This window comes from Lissotriton vulgaris, chromosome 4_1, assembly GCF_964263255.1.
Source record: "Lissotriton vulgaris chromosome 4_1, aLisVul1.2, whole genome shotgun sequence".
NCBI lineage: Eukaryota > Metazoa > Chordata > Amphibia > Caudata > Salamandridae > Lissotriton > Lissotriton vulgaris.
This window is the reverse complement of record NC_141691.1, coordinates 2075966836-2075990876: the sequence shown is the minus strand read 5'-3', so window position 1 is coordinate 2075990876 and position 24041 is coordinate 2075966836. Positions and strand designations below refer to the sequence as shown.

The 24041-nt window shown below is 51.1% G+C and overlaps 1 protein-coding gene across 3 annotated transcripts in view; it reads left to right on the top strand.

The window, feature by feature from the left end:
- ADCK5 (aarF domain containing kinase 5) overlaps nt 1-24041 on the top strand; it is a 249863-nt gene that overhangs the window by 139438 nt on the left and 86384 nt on the right. The window contains exon 1 of one of the 3 annotated variants that reach the window (XM_086966522.1): nt 21765-21932. The exons of the other annotated variants lie outside the window; for them this stretch is intronic. Within the exon in view, the coding sequence (XP_086822648.1) occupies nt 21784-21932 (149 nt within the window). The 5' untranslated portion in view covers nt 21765-21783. Of the gene's footprint in view, nt 1-21764; nt 21933-24041 lie in introns of those variants that run through there. 3 annotated transcript variants of the gene reach the window in all.

The following is a 24041-nucleotide window of genomic DNA, read 5'->3' as shown; positions in this document are numbered from 1 at the left end:
GTCACTTACTTCTGAACACAGGTGGTTTTTACAAAAACACAGTAATGTACACAAAACAGTCACTCATACCACGACATTAATCACATGAAACATTTTTGGACACATATGACTACCCTTTTACGCTAGATGTACTGCTAAACAGCACAGATACACTGTTGGGGACAGTGCAAGAACTTGTATGCTAGATGTACTGCTAAACAGCACAGATACACTGTCTAAAACAGTGCAGACCGCGTTTGCGTACCCAAACCCGTCTTTACCGAATACATAATAATGTACCCGTCTAGATGCGTCCCCAGCAACGGTACTCACCGGGAAGCACGGAACAGAAGGCCTCGGAAAACTCGACTGGACTGGACCGGACTGGACTCGACTCGACTCGATGCGTGAATACTTCGGAACTTCGGAACTGGTGGGCCTCTTGACACCTCGGACCTTGCTTCTTTCGGCTAGGCTCTGGTCGGGATCCTCCGCACTCCTCACCGCTCGTCTGGGTGCTGATCGCAGTCTCCGTCACCTCCGTAGGCCTGAGGGAGATACAGGAAATCCTGCGGGTACGCGTAGTGTCCGTCACGACTGTGGCAGGGGACCAAAGCTGCAACGCACCAACCGGCGCGTGGGGTGGGGGAGGGGTCCCTGTTCGGGCGCCAGAATAATGTGGTAAATATTTGATTTACCGTCTTAATTTCTATGCAGGTAAGTACTTAAACAAAAATAACTCAATCGGAAAGAAAGAGGCAGAGTCCGTGGTGTTAGAGTTCTTAGGGGTTTTATTCCTTAAAAAGGAATGGGTCAGGTACTGGATATCGGGTTCCTGCCACCACTGGGGTGCAGGAAGGGATAGAGCATACTTTTTTGACATTACATTACTTTTATACTTAATATACACCATAGAAGTCAATGCATAAGGCGTAACAGCTGAGAGAGACAAGATAAAGATACACACGTGTTGGCAATACGTAAGCAGAAGGCGTGAACTAAGGCGTGCACAGAGGTGTGTTCTAGAAACGTCACATGTAAGTGTCAGAAGTGGGTGGCTCTATGACAGAATAGTGCAGAGTCAGCAGGAATCGGTAGCTAGGATGCGCGCGCAGCTGCATGACATGTGGCTGACGTAAAGTTGGAGGGTGCAGGGGACTTGACATTTACACTAGAGGAAAGAGACAGAAGCCTGGCATGTCAGATCAACTCGTTCCTATATCATATCTGGTATCTGATGTTTGGGAACCATATTATCTAGAAGGAAAAGGTCTCTCGGACAGAAGCTATTCTATACTGACTGTGAGTGCGTGTATAAGCGTCTAGGTGTCTGCATGAGATGCGAGGGGGCATGGGCCTACCATGGTAACGGAGACTATGAATTACTTGGACGGAGACAGTGAGGCCGGGCCCTTTGCTCTGCAGCTGGAAGGATGTTTACTTAAACTAGTAGGCAGGAATGTATTTTTGAGGAGCGGAACAGATAATTCGAAGGTTGACTACAGTCTTGACAGGCAACAGGCTGAGCTAAGCGCCGTGAGCCGCGCAGGGAGTAAGGCAGAGGTCACGGGTACAGAGGCCGACTCAGGCTGAGGCATTTCAGAATCTGAAGGCAGGAAAAGGCTCGATGGCAGAATTCAGGGCCTACTTCGCCTGGGCTGAAAAACGTGTAAAGTACACCATAAAAAGACGTTGGCAAGGCATACTTAGAAACGGAATATTCAACCCGTTCAGGGTGGGTCTGGAAGAGGACATGTTAACGTTGGACGCAAATGTGTTTGCGTCTTCATAGCTGGCACAGGAGGGAAGTTACATGCACTTTAAGTTCGTACATGGAGACGGTGGGGTACACGTTAGGGAACATTTCTTGACCATAAAATTTATATTTCCTCAAAGGGCGCACCAGGTCTCTAAGGATTGGAGGGCCTGATCCTTGCAAAGCTTTAAACACGATGCAGAGGGATTTGAATTTTATGCGGGCTCGAATTGGAAGCCAATGCAGGGCCTTAAGAGCAGGCTTAGCTGATGATCTTTTGGCAGTACCAGTGAGCATTCGTGCAGCCGCATTCTGAGCTCTTTGGAGCACATTCAGAGTGGATTCTGGTGAGGCAAGGAATAAGGCATTGCTATAAACCAGCCTTGACATGACTAATCCTTGCACCAGTAGTTTCCGGGAATTTTCAGGGAGTAACGGGAGGATCTTCCGTACTGACCTGAGCAGTCCATAGCAAGTCCCTGCCACTCGTTTAGCTTGAGTGGTCATTGACAGTTCAGGTTCTAGCCAGACCCCTAGACTTTTTATTGCTTCTTTGGGAACTGGGGGGGCACCTAGACTGGCCGGCCACATGGATTTGGGAAGTGTAGTACACAGATTGCCAAGAAGCATTAGCTCCGTTTTCGTCCCGTTTAGTTTAAGCCGGGAGTCCGACATCCATGACATGATGTTAATTAAACATGATGCGAACTTTTCCCCATGGCTTTCCGAGAGGGACAGCGAGACGATCAATTGAGTGTCGTCTGCGTAGGTTGCGATTTTCACCCCGAAGGGTGAAACCACCGCCTCCAGTGGGGCCATGTAGATGTTAAAAAGCGTAGGGCTCAATGAAGAGCCCTGCGGTACTCCACACTGAAGGGTGGTAGGCAGAGATCTCAGATTTCCTTCGCAGACCTGATAAGTCCGGCCACTCAAGTACGACGCGAGCCATTTGAGGGCCGACCCTCTCACTCCAATCTTCCCCAAACGGTTGATCAGGATATTATGATCAACCGTATCAAATGCAGCACTTAGATCCAGGAGGACCACCGCAGCGGATCCTCCCGAATCCAAGATGCATCTGCCTTCCTCCACCATTGCATTCTGGGATCTGTAGTCCTTATAAGTTAAAGAATGAAGTCAGCCAAAACACGCTGCGCAAAAACATTGTTCACTTATGTGTGGTGGGATGTTACATAGAAAAACACAACAGAAGGTAACCTAGCTGGGAAAAAATAGCATGCAATGTCCACCTTATCCTGGATTGAGTTGATAGAAATGTTTTTCAAACAGTGGCTCTGAAGTTGATGGTCCAGGCCTTGGTGTTGATTAAATAGCACGACAAAGCAAGAATGTCTCGCTCTTAAGGTTGCTACCCTTTGTGCTTAAAGATTTCTCCGACCGTATCCGGGGTCTGCAGCTCTGCTCCTTGGTTAATGCTTGGTCAGGCTCCGGGTGATGTTACCTCCCTCGTTTGAACTGGGGCAGAGCTCTGGCCTGCTCTTAATGAGTGAATGAATGACTGGAGATCGTCCCAGCGCAAAGGAAGACAGCCGAAAGGAGAGCATCAACCACCAGACAATTTAAACAAAAGAGTTGTCAGTTGCTTTCGAAATTCGTTTTTTTAGGTCGAGCCTGGGCAGCGCATGCAGTGCTATGTGACGAATGCTGTATTCAGTTATGGACTTAAAGCTCCGCCTATATTTTTTAGTGGCTTGTGTCATTGTCCTTTTGGAAACTGTGGTTTTTCATTGGTCAATAGACTGAGTAGTCCCTCCTTAGTACTGCCTTGTCTCATTGTGTAACCTTCCTTGAGGTCATACTCTGTTACATGTGTTGTTACTCATTAGGCTTTTATTACAGCCTCCGAGCACTATTTGCTTAAGAGGTTTTCTCCTGTCTGCTGTTGCAGGCAGGACAAGCTCTCACCCGTTGCTTTAATTTTGTTTTTCTTCAAAGCTTGGTATGCACCGAACGCGGCCGCATGTTTTGTTTTTGAGTATTTATTAACTTTCTCTTTTTTTAACTGCCCCTTGCCGCACTTTCACTTTAATGGTGGTCACGCCCCTTTTCGTAGACTAGCTGCGTCTAAGGAAAGGGGCGCAGCCTACATTAAAGTAAAACTGCGACATGCTGGCGCTTTTACAAAAAAAAATGTAGTAGTAGTAGTATAAGCTTTATTCGAGATAACTTCTCATAAAAGCACAACATATAATCAAGTACAAGACAGATAAAAACAGTTAATTCATTCATCATATACATATACATATTCTAAAAACAGTTGTGCGAGCTCATACATTACTAAATAAGGATTACACACAAATATAAAACCAGATTGCATTAAAATTGCATTAAAAAACCCTACCTATCAACCTCCGCCTGATTGACCAAGCCCACCCCAAATATTTGGCCACTCCAAGAACAATCGGCTCATCAGTGGATGTACGTAGGATTCTCATAGCCACTACACTGCATCGTGTACCAAGATTTTTGCAAACTGGGATTAGCCATACCCTCCTTGGTAACGAATAAGCATCACAGACAAATAAAAAATGGCCTAGGCTTTCGGTAGCAGCATTGCACGCTGGGCAACATATAGAGGTCGAACTCTGCCATCCTGCAGTTAATATTTTTAAGGGAAGGGATCCAGACCTTAACTGGAAGAATAACTTCCTATCCATTGGGGCAGTAATACTGTCCCAATAGTTTTCTAAGATAGGACAGATTTTGACTTCAAGAAAGCAGCCAGCCATAGAATCAGATCTCGTACCCCTCAAAAGGCTGCTATCTACCCAATCCCAGTATTGGGACTTGAGGGCTTCTTTACTTGGAAAGACTTCCCCCTGGGGATTGGTCCAAAGATTAAAAAGGCCCAGTTTGATTAACATGGCCCTTAAATTTTTTAGCCAGTTGATCTTATGGAAATTGTCTTCCTTGATTATTGCCAAAAATCCATCTGCGTAATGCTTAATCTCTGGAGTTGTCCAAAGACGTCTCCAGTAAAGAATGGGGCGTAATCGCGCTCTATCACTGATTGATCGTCTGCCTAGGTCAAGGAGTAGTGGAATTAGGGGGGTGCTCTGAGGTACACCCGTAATTCCTCTAAGAAACCTATTTTCTGATGTCTGTAAGGTAGATATCTTGTCCCAGGCCCACAACTCTGCACCATATAGGGCCGCACCTAGAGCCTTCGCATCATACACCAATAGGACAGGCTTAATAGGTTTGGTTTTAGATTTTCTATGTTCCCCCCGCAGTGCCCCTGAGATTTGCTGATGTTTTAGTGCAGTTTTTTCCAGGTGATGTGACCAGCCCAAACCATCTGCTATTTGAACCCCTAGGTATGTGAATTCCCTAACCACCTCTAGCTTGGTGTTATTCAGAAATACCCTAGGGTGAGCTTTATGGCGCGGGGAAAAGACCATTAACTTCGTCTTGCCCACATTTACTTCAATGCCGTGCTCTTTACAAAAATCATCAAATATATTTAGGGCACGCTGTAGACCTGCAGGAGTTTTTGACATAATTAGTGTATCGTCAGCGAACATCCGGATCGGGACCCTGACGCCCGCTAACGAAGGTGCATCTACACTAACATCTAACATCCTCCCCACAATCCCATTAATAAATAGTGAGAAAAGTTGGGGTGCCATTGCACAACCTTGGCGGACCCCCCTTTCTACCGGGAAGTCCGATGATGACTCGCCATTCCCACCCCACTGGACCCTGGCAAAATTACATTCATGCAATTGCATGATTAGGGTAAGGAGTTCAGCTGGGAAGGCTAGTTTGTGTAAGACCATCCATAGCTTACCCCTTGGGACCAAATCAAAGGCTGCCCGCAAGTCGACAAATGCAACATACAGGCAGCTTTGCCAAGCAATACCGTCCTCCAGCGCAAAATGGTGAAGCGAAAAACTTGGTCGATTGTACTGGTGGCCTGCCTGAATCCTGCTTGGTAGGGGGAAAGAGCATTATTATCGTCCACCCAGTCCATAAGCTGATTTACAACCATTTTTCCCTTAACTTTTTGTATGGTTGCAATCAAGCTTATTGGCCTGTAGTTAGCTGGGAGAGACCGATCTCCTTTTTTGTAGATGGGTATGATAATGGCACCTTGCCACAGCTCAGGGACCACCCCTCCCTTGGCAATGGCATTACCCAGTAGTAAGACATACCTTGCCCACCTTTTCATGTCATGTTTAAAGACATCCGAGGGTATCCCGTCTAACCCTGGTGCCTACCCCCCTCGAACAGAGCAAATTGCTAGTTCAACTTCCTTAATGGAAAACAGGTTATCAGTAGCAAAAACTGGCGATAACACCTCCCCCATCCCGTCCTCCCGTACTTCTGCATATTGTGGTCTAAAGTACTCCACCCAGGCTTCTTCAGCTACGTTATTGTCAGGCCTATCAGGGGTACCGCCTCTACCCCACTTTATAATCTTCCAAAAAAGCCTGGAGTCCTTACTACTGGAGGCCTCCTTTAGCTCTGCCCAGTGCTCTTCATCCCATTTTCTCTTTGCCTGGAAGATGCTTATATTATAGGATTTTCTGGCTGCACTAATCGCAGCCCTATCTCTTTTTCTAATAGCATGGCCCAGTGCCAATCGAGCTCACCTACACTGGCGGTTAAACCACCTGGCCGCTTTAGGAGGTTTTTTACCTTTAATACTTTGCAGTTGCATAAAGTGTGGACTTAAAAGGAAAAAAAAACTTATTGTGGATATCTGTCATTTCCCTGGAACCAGGGACTGTGGGTTTTGCCTCTTCCATAGAAGTAAGAGCCTTATCAACCTCATCATTGATAGTGGCCATGGATTCTTCATTTGCTAATACACTTGGCCATTTCAGCCTTCGCATGTCGTTGGCCATTACTGGAAATTGGTCATTTCTTGTGTGCATGTTTTGAGGCCCAACACTCAACCATTTATGGGTCACACAAAGGGGATTGTGATCACTTTCCAATCTACCCTTAATGACCATATCAAGAACCCCCTGCCAGAGTGAAAGACTACATATAACATAATCTATTCTGCTCCTACTATGACCATTGTCAAAAGTGCTAACACCCTCTTCGTCCCCTGGTGTCTTCCCATTCAGGGCTCTTAGCTTAGTAAAACTGCGACATGCTGGCGCTTTTACAAAAAAAAATGTTGTTTGTCAAGATGACAAACAAATGCTTCTTTTTGTAAAAGTGCCCCATACCGCACTTTTACTTTAATGGTGGCTGCGCCCCTTTCATAGACACGCAGCCAACATTAAAGACCCCATGGGCGCTTTTACAAACCAGCATTTGCAATGCAATAGGTTTGGCATTCACGAGTTTCGTAAATGCGAGACCTATTGCATGCCAATGCTTGTTGTGGAATGCACCAGTGCTTGACTGCCACAACAGAGCAGGCCTACCACTTCCCTTTGGTGTGAGGAAGGGCAGCCTCCAGCCTGGCTGGGAGTGCAAGGATCTTCTTGGACAGTATTCAAAGATCCTGTTGGAGAGGTGTTAGGATCTTCCTCGTGAAAGTCCAAGCTTTCAAAGGGATCCTGTTTTGGTCGAGCCTAGCGCAGCGCGCATGCACTGCCTAGGTAAAAGCCTTTTGGAAACACTTCAGTTTTCCTTCAAGATCGTGCGTGTGGTGTGCACACGCTATTGACCTTTGCGTTGGGCTTTCAAAATTGAAAGCACGCAATTGGCCAAAGTCGTGTGGATGTCCCAGCTATTTAGGAAATGTTTACTCCCAAAGCGTTTTGCTCTCAGGACCCAGCAGCGGAGTGCAGGCTGCTATCTGTTTTGGGTCAGGTTTCATCCTTTGAACGCTGCTCCTCGTCCCCTACCCCCACCCGCTTCTTCACTCCAGAGGCTTCCCTGGGAACGCGCGCTTCAAAACCATTTCAGCATGTCTGATTGCAGTCGTGTGCGCACGCACACAGTCCTGGCGTTATTCTGCAGCGCTGAACTGTTGGCGCTAGCTTGTTTTCTTTTTAGTTAAGTACTCTCCTGGAGTGTGTGTGTTCTTTTAGCTGCCTTCCCTGTGTGCTTCTCTGCCAACCCAGTCTTTGTGTTGCTGCGTTTCCCCGTATGCTTCCTTTATCCCTCCCTCCCACCCCCGAACACGCCTCCGTCTTGCTCGGTCTCTACGTGTTCTTCTGGGACTTTTAACACCATTTCTGTGTTTCTCTGTCTCGCCATTGGTTGCTCTGTTCCAGTCCCCAGGCTTCATATTGCTTGTCACGCTGTGTGCTTCTGTGCTCCCTCTCCCACCCAGATCTCAATGTTGCTGTCTCACCCTCTGCTTCTCTGCACCCCTCATGTTTCTGTCTCCTGTGCTTCCACCATCACCTCCAGCTTGCTTTGGTTCGCTGTTTCCTTTTGTGCATCCCTCTGCCACTCCTGTGTTTCTTTTTTGTTGCTTCTCAGCGCCTCTGTTACCCATTTTGATTACCCATCCACCTGCGGCTGCCATTTTCCTTCTGTGTTTCTTAAACTCTGGTCAGTAACTAAATATAGAAAACAACACCGGCATTATTTTGTATGTGTGCACATCCATGGAGCTTGCGCTTGCAAAATTATAAGCTAATCTGCATCAAATGCTTTTTTTTTTTTTATTGTTTGGCAATGCTGCTCACCATCAGGGATGCTATACAGAAGGGCAAAAATACATTGGCAAAGCCACAAGGTATGAAAAGCATGACTAATTGGCTTGTCCAGTGTTTGTTTTTAATTCCACTGTTTTAACATAGCCCACAGTCTTCTTGGAGGGTTTAAATAAGCCAAAATTGCTGCTTCTGATTAATGCATATACTGTGTGCATGTGTGACAGCACATGCAAGCACACAACGGCCCCCTTGGAATTAAACTATTGTTAAATGGCCACATTGTGCTCACGTGCGTGCATTCGCTTCCAATGCGTGTGCGATGTCTCTGGTCACTAATGTGACTTTTACTGTCCAACATGGCCATTGAAGAAAGTTAAAATAAAAAGCATTGTTAAAGTCAATATATCAGCACTGGCCTGGAGCCGACCTGTTGGATCTGCCAGTGTTTATAATTAAATGACTGGTGGCCTTTGGTACTTTCAAAAGTAGTGACATAGAAGTGAAAACAGAACTGAGTAATCTTTAAAGCTTTTTGTGGCTTTTGGTGACAAACCTGAATAGTTGCCACGGCACAACAAGCACTTACCATAGTCTCAATGGAGAGAACTACCTAGCAGCTATGCAGTTAGGTTGCCAATGAATAGAAAAGAATATGCAGTTTGTTCACAAATACCTCAATGTAGTTCCTCCATCAGTGAAACATATAAACTCTTCATTATATTTTATGGAGGTTATTTTTCGGTATCAATGTTCATGTGTTTTGGTCATGCTAACATTTCTAACAAAATGACAATACAGGCCAACAAGAGGTGTATAAGAGCAGTAACAAGCTGAGCAATACATCAACTGATATATTCCAGTTCGAAGGCATGTGGGCTGCTGAATTCATATCTGTGCATAGATCGCCGCTTAGTGTTGGGTCCGGATGATTGCATATTGTTGTCCTGGAAGAGTCTTCGAAGTATCACGAGATAGGTGGCTCCTCCCCTGGACTACAGTGCGCATGGGCATCGCCTCCATCCCCAGATAGTTTTTTTCCGCCATTGGGTTCGGATGTGTTTCGGTTCCCTCTGTCGGAATCGATAGTTGTTTAACTTTTCTAACTCGAGACCAAAAGGTCTTTAGGCTTGGCGTCGGTATCGTTTTTCGTTCGGGTTTAACTGTTCTTCAGCTCCGAACTCTTGCTGCCCTTCCGCGTGCTGTCGGCGCGGACGGGCCTACACGACGCTCCAGACATGGAACGAACTCCATTCAAGAGGTGCCCGGTGTGCACCTCAAAGTATTCACACCTCGACGTGCACCCAGTGTGCAACAAATGTCTGTCGCCGGACCATGATGAGGCCAGGTGTATGGCCTGCTCAAAGTTCCGGTGCAAGAAGACTCTCAAGCTTCGTCGGGCCGCTAGACTCCAGGCCCAGTTATCAGCGCCCCCGCCAGACAACATCTTCGAAGAAGACGTTGGAGACGACAATGTCTTTCAAGTTTCGGACTCTAGCCCAGCGTCGGAGGAAGAAAACTACGACGCGGGAGACGAGGAGTTTGATGAAGTTGTCGGTGAGGTAGGGGACGACGATGGGGCCATTGCCACCGTGGAGGATAGCTCAGAGGAGGAGCATCCTCAAACTGACTCAGGGGTCAACCCCCACTATACGGCCCAGGTCGAGGGATCGCCTTCGGGCCTTACCCAAGACCTCGCTAATCGTCCCACGGCCTCGCCTCCGGGCCCGGCCACGGACATTTCTGATGTGCCACTCCCGTTGAAGAAAACGAAAGTGAAACCATCGGGGTCCACACCAACGGTTTCGAAACCGAAAGTGAAAGTCGCACTGGTGGGACAGAAGGCTCCAGAGGCCTCAACGTCTAAGAAATTCAAAATGGCCGACAGCAAGAGCCGCGCCAAGATGGCCGACCCGAAACACCCGGTGTCGAAGGCGAAGACGACCGACGCGGCCGCGTCGGCGCCGAAGGTGGTCGAGGTCGATGACCCGAAGAAGGCTCCGAAGAAGCGTCAGGACGGCGCCGAAGCTCTGGCTGCGCCGACTCCGGCCGTCAAGGCCAAGGATGGTGATGTGTCGGCTCCGAAGACCGTGCCTTCCGCCGACCCGACGCCGGACTCGGGGAAATCGCTCGAGCCGGTCCAGCCCTCCCCGGCCCTAACAAAAAAGGTCATGGAGTCCCTGCAGCGGATTCGGAAGGACGCCGTGGCTCCCGAACCGAAGGATGTGGTGCCGAAGCATACCCCAAAGCCGGCAAAGGCGCTAACGCCTATCCGCTTCACGCTGCCACCGAAGACGACGCCGAAGGCTTTCGCTCCGAAGCATGGGGTCGGGGTGCCTTTGAAGGTGGTGTCGACGCCCAAGGAGTCATTGGTAGGGCCAAAGCCTCGGCTCCAGCCACTCGCAGAGGAGGAGCGTCGAGAGGTTATTATCGACGCCAACACCGGGAAGCTCTCTCTCCTCAAACGAAAGATCACCACGGAGCCGGTGTTGGAACATTATCGTATTCCACTCAAAAACAAGAAGGACTCTGCGGGTACTTCTGCCCCTATAGAGCCTGCATCTCCACATAACTTGGAACTTTCACCGACGCATTCAAACGCTGGGGAAGGTGACGGAGATGAAGAGGACGAGTACAATTATCCAGCCTACTCTGATCCAGAGGAGGTACATGAACCTTGGTCTGCCGGAGCCGACCCTGAGGACCCTCAGTCGGGTCATGAACCGCAGCTTTTTGCAGCAAAGACTTCTCCAACAGAGGACTCTGCAGCCTTCAACGCTCTGATTGAGAGAGCTGCAGCTAATCATGATGTCGACCTACATTCAGATCCTGTGGATGTCGATTTTTTGTTTGACACTTTCTCAGTGGCTGAAAAGTCAGTCAAGACTTTGCCTATGCTCAAGGAAGTGCTGAAGCACGCGCCGGAGGTGTTCAGGGAGCCCACTCGGGCGCGAGTCATCAATCCTCGCATAGACAAAAAATATAAGGCAGCGCCCTCGGATCCAACATACATCAAGGGACACTTGCCGCTGGACTCTTTGGTGGTATCCAACGCACGTAAGCGGGCGAACTCGCAGACCACGGGTGACGCTCCTCCCCCAGACAAAGAGTCAAAAATATTTGAAGCCTCAGGGAAACGAATTGCTGCGCAGGCAGCTAATATTTGGCGCATTTCAAACACGCAGGCCCTACTTGCACGCTACGATAGGGCGCATTACGACACCCTAGAAACACTTCTGCAGCACTTGCCTGATCAGTACAAGGAGGCAGGTGAAATGTTAATTCAGGAGGGGAAGCTGATCACCAACGCTTCCATCAAATGTGCGCTGGACGTGGCTGATACCGCCTCCAGGGCAATCAACACTAGCGTGTTGCTGAGGAGGCATGCTTGGCTTAGAATATCAGGCTTCAAACCTGATAAACAGACGACCATCCTGAACCAGACAGTTAATCCTGACCACCTGTTTGGCCCCGAGGTGGATGCGACACTTGAAAAAATGAAGAAAGACACGGACACTGCTAAGTCTATGGGGGCACTCCAGTCTCAGCAGTTTCGGGGTGGTTCCTTTCGCCGCTCCAATAACAGAGGCACCTCAAGGGGTCAGGCATCGCAATCCACACAGTACTATAAGAGCAACACCCAAACCTCATACACCAACAAAGGTAGAGGTGGTTACAGGGGCAACAACGTTAAAGGCAGGGGACGTGGAAACAACAGCTCCAGGTCCTCCTCCACCAACAAACAGTGACGCCTTGTCACTGCCCCCCGACCACACAACACCGGTCGGGGGGAGACTCCAGCAGTTCCTGCCCGCGTGGAAATCCATCACCACGGACAGGTGGGTCAAATCTCTTATCCAGTACGGTTACTGTCTAGAACTTTCTTCCACTCCACCAAACATACCTCCAAGAAACCGTCCTATGTCCGGCGAGCACTTGCACTTGTTGCAGCAGGAAGTTCAAGTCATGCTGCAAAAAGGGGCAATAGAGCTCGTTCCACTGCCGGAAAGGGGAACAGGAGTTTACTCTCTTTACTTTCTGATCCCCAAAAAGGACGGATCCCTCAGGCCCATCCTGGACCTCAGGCCCCTCAACTGGTACATTCTGTCGGAGCACTTCCATATGCTCACGTTGCAGCAGGTCCTCCCTCTGCTTCAACAGGGGGACTGCCTGGCTACGCTGGATCTCAAGGATGCATACTTTCATATCCCCCTGCATCCTTCCCACAGGAAGTACCTCAGATTCACGATTCAAGACCAGCACTACCAGTTCAGGGTTCTGCCTTTCGGGGTCACCACAGCGCCAAGAGTCTTTACAAAGTGTCTGGCGACTGTGGCAGCACATCTACGGCGCCAGAACGTCCACGTCTACCCCTATCTGGACGACTGGCTCATTCAGGCAAAGTCAGAACAGCAGTGCGCCGACCACGTGTCCCGCACCATTCATCTCCTGCACGATCTGGGATTCTCGCTGAACTATCCGAAATCCCATCTCCAACCTGCCCATATACGGCAGTATCTGGGCGCGACGATAAACACCCTGGCAGCCACTGCGCAGCCAAACTCAGTGAGAATCGCCAGTATCCAAACGCTGATCCAACGATTCAGACCTCAGCACTCGCTTCCAGCGAAAGTGTTCATGCAGTTGATAGGCATGATGGCCTCCTGCATCTCCATCGTCCCGCACGCGAGACTACATATGCGTCCGCTTCAGGAGTGCCTAGCACGTCAGTGGACTCAGGCTCATGGGCAACTGACAGACCTAGTGTTGGTGAGCGGTCGGGCGTACAACTCTCTGCATTGGTGGAATCCACAAAACCTTTGCAAGGGCCGACCGTTCCAGGAGCCTGTGCCACAGATTATCCTGACAACGGACGCTTCTCTCCAGGGATGGGGAGCGCATGTACTCCATTACACAGTGCAGGGACTATGGACACTACAGCAGAGGAAGATGCACATCAACGTTTTGAAACTGATGGCAATCTTCATGGCCTTGAAGGCATTCAAAGTACATCTGTACAACAAGGTCGTGTTGATCCGGACGGACAACATGACGGCCATGTACTACATTCAGAAACAGGGGGGCACACACTCTCCGCAGCTGTCTCATCTGGCTCAGAGCATGTGGAAGTGGGCCATTCAGAGGAACATCTTCCTCATGGCAGAGCATCTCCCGGGCAAAGACAACCAGATGGCGGACCTGCTCAGCAGGCACAGCCACCAAATGCACGAGTGGGAGATACATCCATCAGTACTCCAACCGTACTTCCAAAAGTGGGGTCATCCAGAGATAGACCTGTTCGCCACAAAGGAGAACGCAAAATGCCAAAGCTTCGCCGCCAGGTTCCCACACCCGCAATCGCAGGGCAATGCGATGTGGATGAACTGGTCAGGCAGATTTGCGTACGCTTTTCCCCCACCACCTCTGATACCGCTGGTGGCACGCAAACTCAGGCAGCACTCGATGACTCTCATCCTGGTTGCTCCAACGTGGGCTCGCCAACCATGGTACACCACGTTTCTGGAACTCTCCGTGGTACCGCATCAAAGGCTTCATCTCACCCCCAGCCTTCTGACGCAGAGCCATGCCGACATTCAGCACCCAGATCCGCAACAGCTCAACCTGGCGATCTGGCTCCTGAAGTCCTAGAGTTTGGCTACCTCAATCTTCCCCCCGATTGCATGGACATCATTCGGGAGGCAAGGAAGCCCACTACTCGAGCTTGTTATGCGGCTAAATGGAAGCGGTTTGTCATTTACTGTGTAAACCACGATATTGACCCGCTAGATGCTTCCATTCAGAACATCATTTGTTACCTGTTCCACCTGTACCAATGCAATTTGGCGTATTCTTCCATCTGCATTCACTTGTCTGCAATGGCAGCATACCTCCAGAATAGGCAACACCTATCACTTTTTAAGGTCCCTGCTATCAAGGCTTTTCTGGAGGGACTCAAAAGAGTCATTCCACCACGGACACCACCAGTTCCGGAATGGAACCTCAATGTGGTTCTTACAAGGCTGATGGGTCCTCCCTTTGAGCCACTGCACTCTTGTGAGCTTCAGTTTCTGACTTGGAAGGTTGCTTTCTTAGTAGCGATTACATCGCTAGGGAGGGTTAGTGAGTTGCAGGCGCTCACCATCCAAGAACCTTTCTTCCAAGTACACGCTAACAGGGTGGTGCTCCGCACTAACCCTAAATTCTTACCCAAGGTTGTATCTCAATTCCACATGAACCAGACAATTGAGTTGCCAGTGTTTTTTCAAAACCCAGAGTCGCTGGCGGAGCGGATGCTCCACACCCTTGATGTTAAAAGAGCCTTAATGTACTACATTGACAGGACAAAAGATTTTCGTAAGACCAAGCAACTTTTCGTTGCATTTGCCTCACACCACAAGGGAAACGCTATCTCCAAAGCTGGGATCGCTAGGTGGATCGTGAAATGCATTCAAATCTGTTACGCTAAGGCTAAACGCACTCTCACAATTCCACCAAGAGCCCACTCCACCAGAAAGTTGGGGGCCTCTATGGCTTTCCTAGGTAACATTCCCTTGGAAGATATTTGTAGAGCAGCCACATGGTCTACCACACATACTTTCACTAAACATTACTGTGTAGACGTGCACTCCAAACAGCAGGCAGCTGTTGGTCAGGCTGTTCTCAAAACACTTTTTCAAACTGCTGCAGCTGGCACGGGCGGCTGCCGCTAAAGGAGGGACTGCTATGTATTCTATGCACAGATATGAATTCAGCAGCCCACATGCCTCGAACTGCAAATGCTACTTACCAGTATGCATCTGTTCTTGGCATGTAGGGCTGCTGACATTCATATCGCCCACCCTCCTCCCCGGCGCCTGTAGCAGCTGCAGTATTCATATACATATATATATATGCTCTTAGCATGGGCATCACTCACATACTTCACTCCATCTCTGCCAATGGCTAAAAACAATCTGGGGATGGAGGCGATGCCCATGCGCACTGTAGTCCAGGGGAGGAGCCACCTATCTCGTGATACTTCGAAGACTCTTCCAGGACAACAATATGCAATCATCCGGACCCAACACTAGGCGGCGATCTATGCACAGATATGAATGTCAGCAGCCCTACATGCCAAGAACAGATGCATACTGGTAAGTAGCATTTGCATTTTCTTTTATTAAGAATATATGGCTGCATTTCTAACTACTGCACTACATCACTGACTGATTGACTGTCTATCCCAGACCTTATTTCACAATTTCTCTCTTCCTTATTCCCTCATTCCTCCCTTCCTTATTTGCCTTCGTAATCCCCCTTACTACTTTCCTTCCTTCTTTCCGAACCCTCCCTCCTTTTCCCATTCTTCATTACTTCAACCATCTCTTCCCCCTTCCTCGATTCTTCCGCGCCGCAAACCCTTCCTTCCTATCTGCTTCCAGTGCCCCTTCTGCCTATCACCCTTTCTGCCTCCCTATCTTTCTTCATTACCTCCTTTCCTCCTTCTTGCCCGTCTTAATCCCTCTTTTCACTCCTTAAACATATACCCCCAGTCTTATTTCCTCAAACCTTATTTCAACTTCACTTATTCCAGTCATTCATATCTTGCCCTTCTACCTTTCACTAAGTCCATTCTTTTTTCATTCTTGCTTTCTCTCCTATCCTTTCTTTCCTCTTTCTCTCCCTCACTTCGTCCTTCCTTTCCTCTCATCTTTCCTCCCTTCCTTCTCTTAATTCCTCCCTCCTTTCTTCCCTTCCTTCCTGAGTGTCTCTATCACATTGCTCTTTCACTCAACATCACACAGTTCCATGACACATAATTCAACTCCACACATTTCCATTCCACACTACATAATTCACCAAGAAACCACATAATTCAACTCAAAAACACAATAACATAACACCACATACATTCAATCAAACCAATTCCACATCATGCTTCAAAATTCAACAGCACACCACATAAATAAACTCCACTACATACCATTCCACATCCCAAAATACCAGTCCACATAATTACACGCCATCACACCAACTCCACATAATTCCAATATGCTCCATACCACATAACTACTATCCACATCTTTCATCTGTATACCATGCTACATAATTCCACTACACAGATCCACTCCACACCACACAATTCCACAACTAACAATTCCAAAGCAACTCACATAATTCTACCACACACCACATATATACACTCTACAATCTATAGGTAAAAGACATTATCATGTACAATGCCAACAGCTCTAACTCAAGCAAATTCGAGAGCTGTTGCAGTCCTTTTTAGATCATAAAAGTAAAAAAATATCCTGCGTCATTTCATGTGGTGATGCCTGCATGTGCCTACAAAAGAATGTGGCCAGTCTTGTTTATTACAACTTTTCAGCATGCTGCACAGCAGCCACGCTGCTCTACTACATAGCTTAAAAACAAAGGCCAAGCCAAAACCTCTGTCTAAGCACTTAAAAAGTCCCAAAGGCGAGACCTATTGACTATGTCAATGCTTGTTTCACTGGTAGCCAGTGCCATTGGTTACGGTAGGGGAGACCGAGGTATGTTTGGGGAGTGGCCGGCTTCTGCACCGTCTTGTGCTGCTGTACCAGGTAAAGCCCGGGACCCCTAGGGAAAGAGTATTGGCCTGTGCCAATCTCGAGAGGACCAGTGCCTGGACTACTGACTTCTGAGCCTCTCAGGACAGGAAGTTTAGAAATGTTCTCTCCTGCCATGAAGCGCTCCAGTTCGAGTCCACTGAGGATTGTGGGTGAGGCGCACGACTCCCGGTTCTACTGGGGCAGTGGCTTCCCTTGTCCTGAAGGGCTCCGGGTCTAGTCCACTGAGGATTGTGGGTGAGGCGCACGACCCTCGGTTCTACTGGGGCAGAGGCCTCCCCTGTCCTGAAGGACTCCGGGTCTAGTCCACTGAGGATTGTGGGTGAGGCGCACGACCCTTGGTTCTACTGGGGCAGTGGCCTCTCCTGTCCTGAAGGGCTCCGGGTCTAGTCCACTGAGGATTGTGGGTGAGGCGCACAACCCTTAGTTCTACTGGGGCAGAGGCCTCCCCTGTCCTGAAGGGCTCCGGGTCTAGTCCACTGAGGATTGTGGGTGAGGCGCACGACCCTTGGTTCTACTGGGGCAGAGGCCTCCCCTGTCCTGAAGGGCTCCAGGTCTAGTCCACTGAGGATTGTGGGTGAGGCGCACGACCCTCTGTTCTACTGGGGCAGAGGCCTCCCCTGTCCTGAAGGGCTCCGACCCTCGGTTCTACTGGGGTAGAGGCCTCCCCTGTCCTGAAGGGCTCCGGGTCTAGTCCACTGAGGATTGTGGGTGAGGCGCACGACCCTCGGTTCTACTGGGGCAGAGGCCTCCCCTGTCCTGAAGGGCTCCGGGTCTAGTCCACTGAGGATTGTGGGTGAGGCGCACGACCCTCGGTTCTACTGGGGCAGAGGCCTCCCCTGTCCTGAAGGGCTCCGGGTCTAGTCCACTGAGGATTGTGGGTGAGGCGCACGACCCTCGGTTCTACTGGGGCAGAGGCCTCTCCTGCCCTGAAGGGGTCTGGTCTAGTCCACTGAGGATTGTGGGTGAGGCGCACGACCCCCGGTTCTACTGGGGCAGTGGCCTCTCCTGCCCTGAAGGGCTCTGGGTCTAGTCCACTGAGGATTGTGGGTGAAGCGCACGACCCTCGGTTCTACTGGGGCAGAGGCCTCCCCTGTCCTGAAGGGCTCCGGGTCTAGTCCACTGAGGATTGTGGGTGAGGCGCACGACCCTCGGTTCTACTGGGGCAGAGGCCTCCCCTGTCCTGAAGGGCTCCGGGTCTAGTCCACTGAGGATTGTGGATGAGGCGCACGACCCTCGGTTCTACTGGGGCAGAGGCCTCCCCTGTCCTGAAGGGCTCCGGGTCTAGTGCACTGAAGATTGTGGGTGAGGCGCACGACCCTTTGTTCTACTGGGGCAGTGGCCTCTCCTGTCCTGAAGGGCTCCGGGTCTAGTCCACTGAGGATTGTGGGCGAGGCGCACAACCCTCGGTTCTACTGGGGCAGATGCCTTCCCTGTCCTGAAGGGCTCCAGGTCTAGTCCACTGAGGATTGTGGGTGAGGCGCACGACCCTTGGTTCTACTGGGGCAGTGGCCTCTCCTGCCCTGAAGGGCTCCGGGTCTAGTCCACTGAGGATTGTGGGTGAGGCGCACGACCCTCGGTTCTACTGGGGCAGAGGCCTCCCCTGTCCTGAAGGGCTTCGGGTCTAGTCCACTGAGGATTGTGGGTGAGGCGCACGACCCTCGGTTCTACTCGGGCAGAGGCCTCCCCTGTCCTGAAGGGCTCCGGGTCTAGTCCACTAAGGATTGTGGGTGAGGTGCACGACCCTCTGTTCTACTGGGGCAGAGGGCTCCCCTGTCCTGAATGGCTCCGGGTCTAGTCCACTGAGGTTTGTGGGTAAGGCGCACAACCCTCGGGTCTACTGGGGCAGAGGCCTCCCCTGCCCTGAAGGGCTCCGGGTCTAGTCCACTGAGGATTGTGGGTGAGGCGCACAACCCTCTGTTCTACTGGGGCAGAGGCCTCCCCTGTCCTGAAGGGCTCCGGGTCTAGTCCACTGAGGATTGTGGGTGAGGCGCACGACCTGCTGTTCTACTGGGGCAGAGGCCTCCCCTGTCCTGAAGGGCTCCGGGTCTAGTCCACTGAGGATTGTGGGTGAGACGCACGACCCTTTGTTCTACTGGGGCAGTGGCCTCTCCTGTCCTGAAGGGCTCCGGGTCTAGTCCACTGAGGATTGTGGGTGAGGCGCACGACCCTTGGTTCTACTGGGGCAGTGGCCTCCCCTGTCCTGAAGGGCTCCGGGTCTAGTCCACTGAGGATTGTGAGTGAGGCGCACGACCCTTGGTTCTACTGGGGCAGAGGCCTCTCCTGCCCTGAAGGGCTCCGGGTCTAGTCCACTGAGGATTGTGGGTGAGGCGCACGACCCTCGGTTCTACTGGGGCAGAGGCCTCCCCTGTCCTGAAGGGCTCCTGGTCTAGTCCACTGAGGATTGTGGGTGAGGCGCACGACCCTCTGTTCTACTGGGGCAGAGACCTCCCCTGTCCTGAAGGGCTCCGGGTCTAGTCCACTGAGGATTGTGGGTGAGGCGCACGACCCGCTGTTCTACTGGGGCAGAGGCCTCCCTGTCCTGAAGGGCTCCGGGTCTAGTCCACTGAGGATTGTGGGTGAGGCGCACAACCCTCGGGTCTACTGGGGCAGAGGCCTCTCCTGCCCTGAAGGGCTCCGGGTATAGCCCACTGAGGATTGTGGGTGAGGCGCACGACCCTCGGTTCTACTGGGGCAGAGGCCTCCCCTGTCCTGAAGGGCTCCGCATCCGGTCTGCAGCTGGTCTCCCGGTGAAGGGGACCGACCTCTTCTCAAGTGGGGCGGGTTTGGAGGCTTCCGGATCCAGCCGCTGAAGGACTCTGGGCAAAGGGAGCCGCCCTCTTTTCTCCTGGGGCAGAGGCCTGTCCTGTCCTGAAGGGCTCAGCATCCAGTCCAATGTCCATCTAAAGGCCCTGGGTGTAGAGTTCCCCCCCTCGCCCTGCCAGGGAGGGCCTGGATCCTGCAGGGCTCCAGTTCCAATCCACAGACCCCTCTTTAGGGTGGGTATCTTAAAAGGTGACCTCTCCCTGCCTGGCAGTGCCCGGCCCAGCTCCGGGTTTAGCGCACAGACCCCTCTTTAAGCTGGGCATTGGGTAGAGGGACCCTCTCCCTGCCAGGGAGTGCCCGGCCCTGGAGGGCTGAGGGTCCCTCCACAGACCCCTCTTTAAACTGGGCATTGAATGGAGGGTACCCTCTCCCTGCCATGGAGTGCCCGTCCTGCAGGGAGCAGGTCCAGGCAACATACCCCTCTTTAAGCTGGCATTGGGTGGAGGGTACCCTCTCCCTGCCAGGGAGTGCCAGGCTTTGCAGGGAGCAGGTCCAGGCCACATACCCCTCTTTAAGCTGGCATTGGGTGGAGGGTACCCTCTCCCTGCCATGGAGTGCCCGTCCTGCAGGGAGCAGGTCCAGGCCACATACCCCTCTTTAAGCTGGCATTGGGTGGAGGGTACCCTCTCCCTGCCAGGGAGTGCCAGGCTTTGCAGGGAGCAGGTCCAGGCCACATACCCCTCTTTAAGCTGGCATTGGGTGGAGGGTACCCTCTCCCTGCCTGGCAGTGCCCGGCCCAGCTCCGGGTTTAGTCCACAGACCCCTCTTTAAGCTGGCATTGGGTGGAGGGTACCCTCTCCCTGCCAGGGAGTGCCCGGCCTTGCAGGGCTCCGGATTCAGTCCACAAACCCCTCTTTAAGCTGGCATTGGGTGGAGGGTACCCTCTCCCTGCCATGGAGTGCCCGTCCTGCAGGGAGCAGGTCCAGGCCACATACCCCTCTTTAAGCTGGCATTGGGTGGAGGGTACCCTCTCCCTGCCAGGGAGTGCTAGGCTTTGCAGGGAGCAGGTCCAGGCCACATACCCCTCTTTAAGCTGGCATTGGGTGGATGGTACCCTCTCCCTGCCTGGCAGTGCTCGGCCCAGCTCCGGGTTTAGTCCACAGACCCCTCTTTAAGCTGGCATTGGGTGGAGGGTACCCTCTCCCTGCCAGGGAGTGCCCGGCCTTGCAGGGCTCCGGATTCAGTCCACAAACCCCTCTTTAAGCTGGCATTGGGTGGAGGGTACCCTCTCCCTCCCAGGGAGGGCCAGGCCTTGCAGGGCTCCGGATTCTGTCCACAAACCCCTCTTTAAGCTGGCATTGGGTGGAGGGTACCCTTTCCCTGCCAGGGAGGGCCAGGCCTTGCAGGGCTCCGGATTCAGTCCACAAACCCCTCTTTAAGCTGGCATTGGGTGGAGGGTACCCTCTCCCTGCCAGGGAGTGCCCGGCCTTGCAGGGCTCCGGATTCAGTCCACAAACCCCTCTTTAAGCTGGCATTGGGTGGAGGGTACCCTCTCCCTGCCAGGGAGTGCCAGGCTTTGCAGGGAGTAGGTCCAGGCCACATACCCCTCTTTAAGCTGGCATTGGGTGGAGGGTACCCTCTCCCTGCCAGGGAGTGCCCGGCCTGCAGCCTCGGACTCCTGCTCACTCTTAGAGGCACTTGTCTGTGCCCTCGGGCCCTGCTAGCCCTGGTGCCCGTGGCTTTGAGCCGTGCCCTCTGACCTCGCCACAGGTTCTGAACCCTTGTCCGGAAGTGTTTAAAGCGCCGCCCGCCGCAGATGTTGTTGTTCCTTGTCCTGCAGACGCCTCAAGGTCTGTCCTTGTGCATCACGTTCCCGTAAGAGGGGGGTGGGGGGGGGGGGGGGGGGAGGGCGTTGTGCAACCCGTGGAGGAGGGACGGGGGGGGGGGGCACGAGCGACCTGGACTACTCACAGCATGGGGAGGGAGGGGGGGGGGAATAGACGCTATTCCCCGCACCGGATCCCCTCAGTCACGTGCATGCATCATCAGAGCGGCAGACGCCCATCATGTGACATCGAGTCGGGGCACACTCTGGGGCATGGGTAGCCCCCACTTTTTGCCTGCTTTGGATGTGGTTTGGATTGTGGTGCACAGGGTCCCTGCCAACCGGGGCCCCTGTGCCAGTGCTTCTTCCCTGGCTGAAACGGCTCCACGATTGGCTCTTCAGGCTCTTGTTTCTTGCCTTTGGTATGTGCTTACACTGTATGTTGTATGTTCTTCTACGGTCTGTAGGATGCGATGTATGCTTGCACTGTACATTTGGAACGGGCCTGCACTGTATCCTATAATGCACTTGCACTGCATTTGGTATGTGCGTGCACTGTATGTTGTATGTCATTGTAAGGTCGATGGGATGCGTTGTACACTTGCCCTGTATATTTGGAACAGTCTTGCACTGTAAACACTATCGTACAATGCACTGGCACGGTTTGTGGGATGCGTTGTACACTTGCACAGTATATTTGGAACAGTCTGGCACTGTAAACACTATCTTACAATGCACTGGCACGGTTTGTGGGATGCGTTGTACACTTGCCCTGTATATTTGGAACAGTCTGGCACTGTAAACACTATCTTACAATGCACTTGCACCGTTTGTGGGATGCGTTGTACACTTGCACAGTATATTTGGAACAGTCTGGCACTGTAAACACTATCTTACAATGCACTTGCACCGTTTGTGGGATGCGTTGTACACTTGCACAGTATATTTGGAACAGTCTTGCACTGTAAACACTATCTTACAATGCACTGGCACGGTTTGTGGGATGCGTTGTACACTTGCACAGTATATTTGGAACAGTCTTGCACTGTAAACACTATCTTACAATGCACTGGCACGGTTTGTGGGATGCGTTGTACACTTGCCCTGTATATTTGGAACAGTCTGGCACTGTAAACACTATCTTACAATGCACTTGCACCGTTTGTGGGATGCGTTGTACACTTGCACAGTATATTTGGAACAGTCTGGCACTGTAAACACTATCTTACAATGCACTGGCACGGTTTGTGGGATGCGTTGTACACTTGCCCTGTATATTTGGAACAGTCTTGCACTGTAAACACTATCTTACAATGCACTTGCACCGTTTGTGGGATGCGTTGTTCACTTGCCCTGTATATTTGGAACGGGCCTGCACTGTAAACACTATCTTACAATGCACTGGCACGGTTTGTGGGATGCGTTGTACACTTGCACAGTATATTTGGAACAGTCTTGCACTGTAAACACTATCTTACAATGCACTTGCACCGTTTGTGGGATGCGTTGTACACTTGCCCTGTATATTTGGAACAGTCTTGCACTGTAAACACTATCTTACAATGCACTGGCACGGTTTGTGGGATGCGTTGTACACTTGCACATTATATTTGGAACGGGCCTGCACTGTATACACTATCTTACAATGCACTTGCACCGTTTGTGGGATGCGTTGTACACTTGCCCTGTATATTTGGAACAGTCTTGCACTGTAAACACTATCGTACAATGCACTGGCACGGTTTGTGGGATGCGTTGTACACTTGCACAGTATATTTGGAACAGTCTGGCACTGTAAACACTATCTTACAATGCACTTGCACCGTTTGTGGGATGCGTTGTACACTTGCCCTGTATATTTGGAACAGTCTTGCACTGTAAACACTATCTTACAATGCACTGGCACGGTTTGTGGGATGCGTTGTACACTTGCACAGTATATTTGGAACAGTCTGGCACTGTAAACACTATCTTACAATGCACTTGCACCGTTTGTGGGATGCGTTGTACACTTGCCCTGTATATTTGGAACAGTCTTGCACTGTAAACACTATATTACAATGCACTGGCACGGTTTGTGGGATGCGTTGTACACTTGCACAGTATATTTGGAACAGTCTTGCACTGTAAACACTATCTTACAATGCACTTGCACCGTTTGTGGGATGCGTTGTACACTTGCCCTGTATATACCTGCTCATGGATCCTTCAGTGTAGAGGGGATGGACATCCTGTGTCGGGAAGCATTGCCAGGCATGATTCACCTGCACATGGATCCTCCAGTGTAGAGGGGGATGGACTTCCTGTGTCGGGAAGCATTGCCAGGAATGATTCACCTACTCATGGATCCTTCAGTGTAGAGGGGATGGACAGCCTATGTCTGGAAGCATTGCCAGGCATGATTCACCCTCTCATGGATCCTCCAGTGTAGAGGGGGTGGACATCCTGTGTCGGGAAGCATTGCCAGGCATGATTCATCTGCACATGAATCCTCCAGTGTAGAGGGGATGGAGAGCATGTGTCAGGAAGCA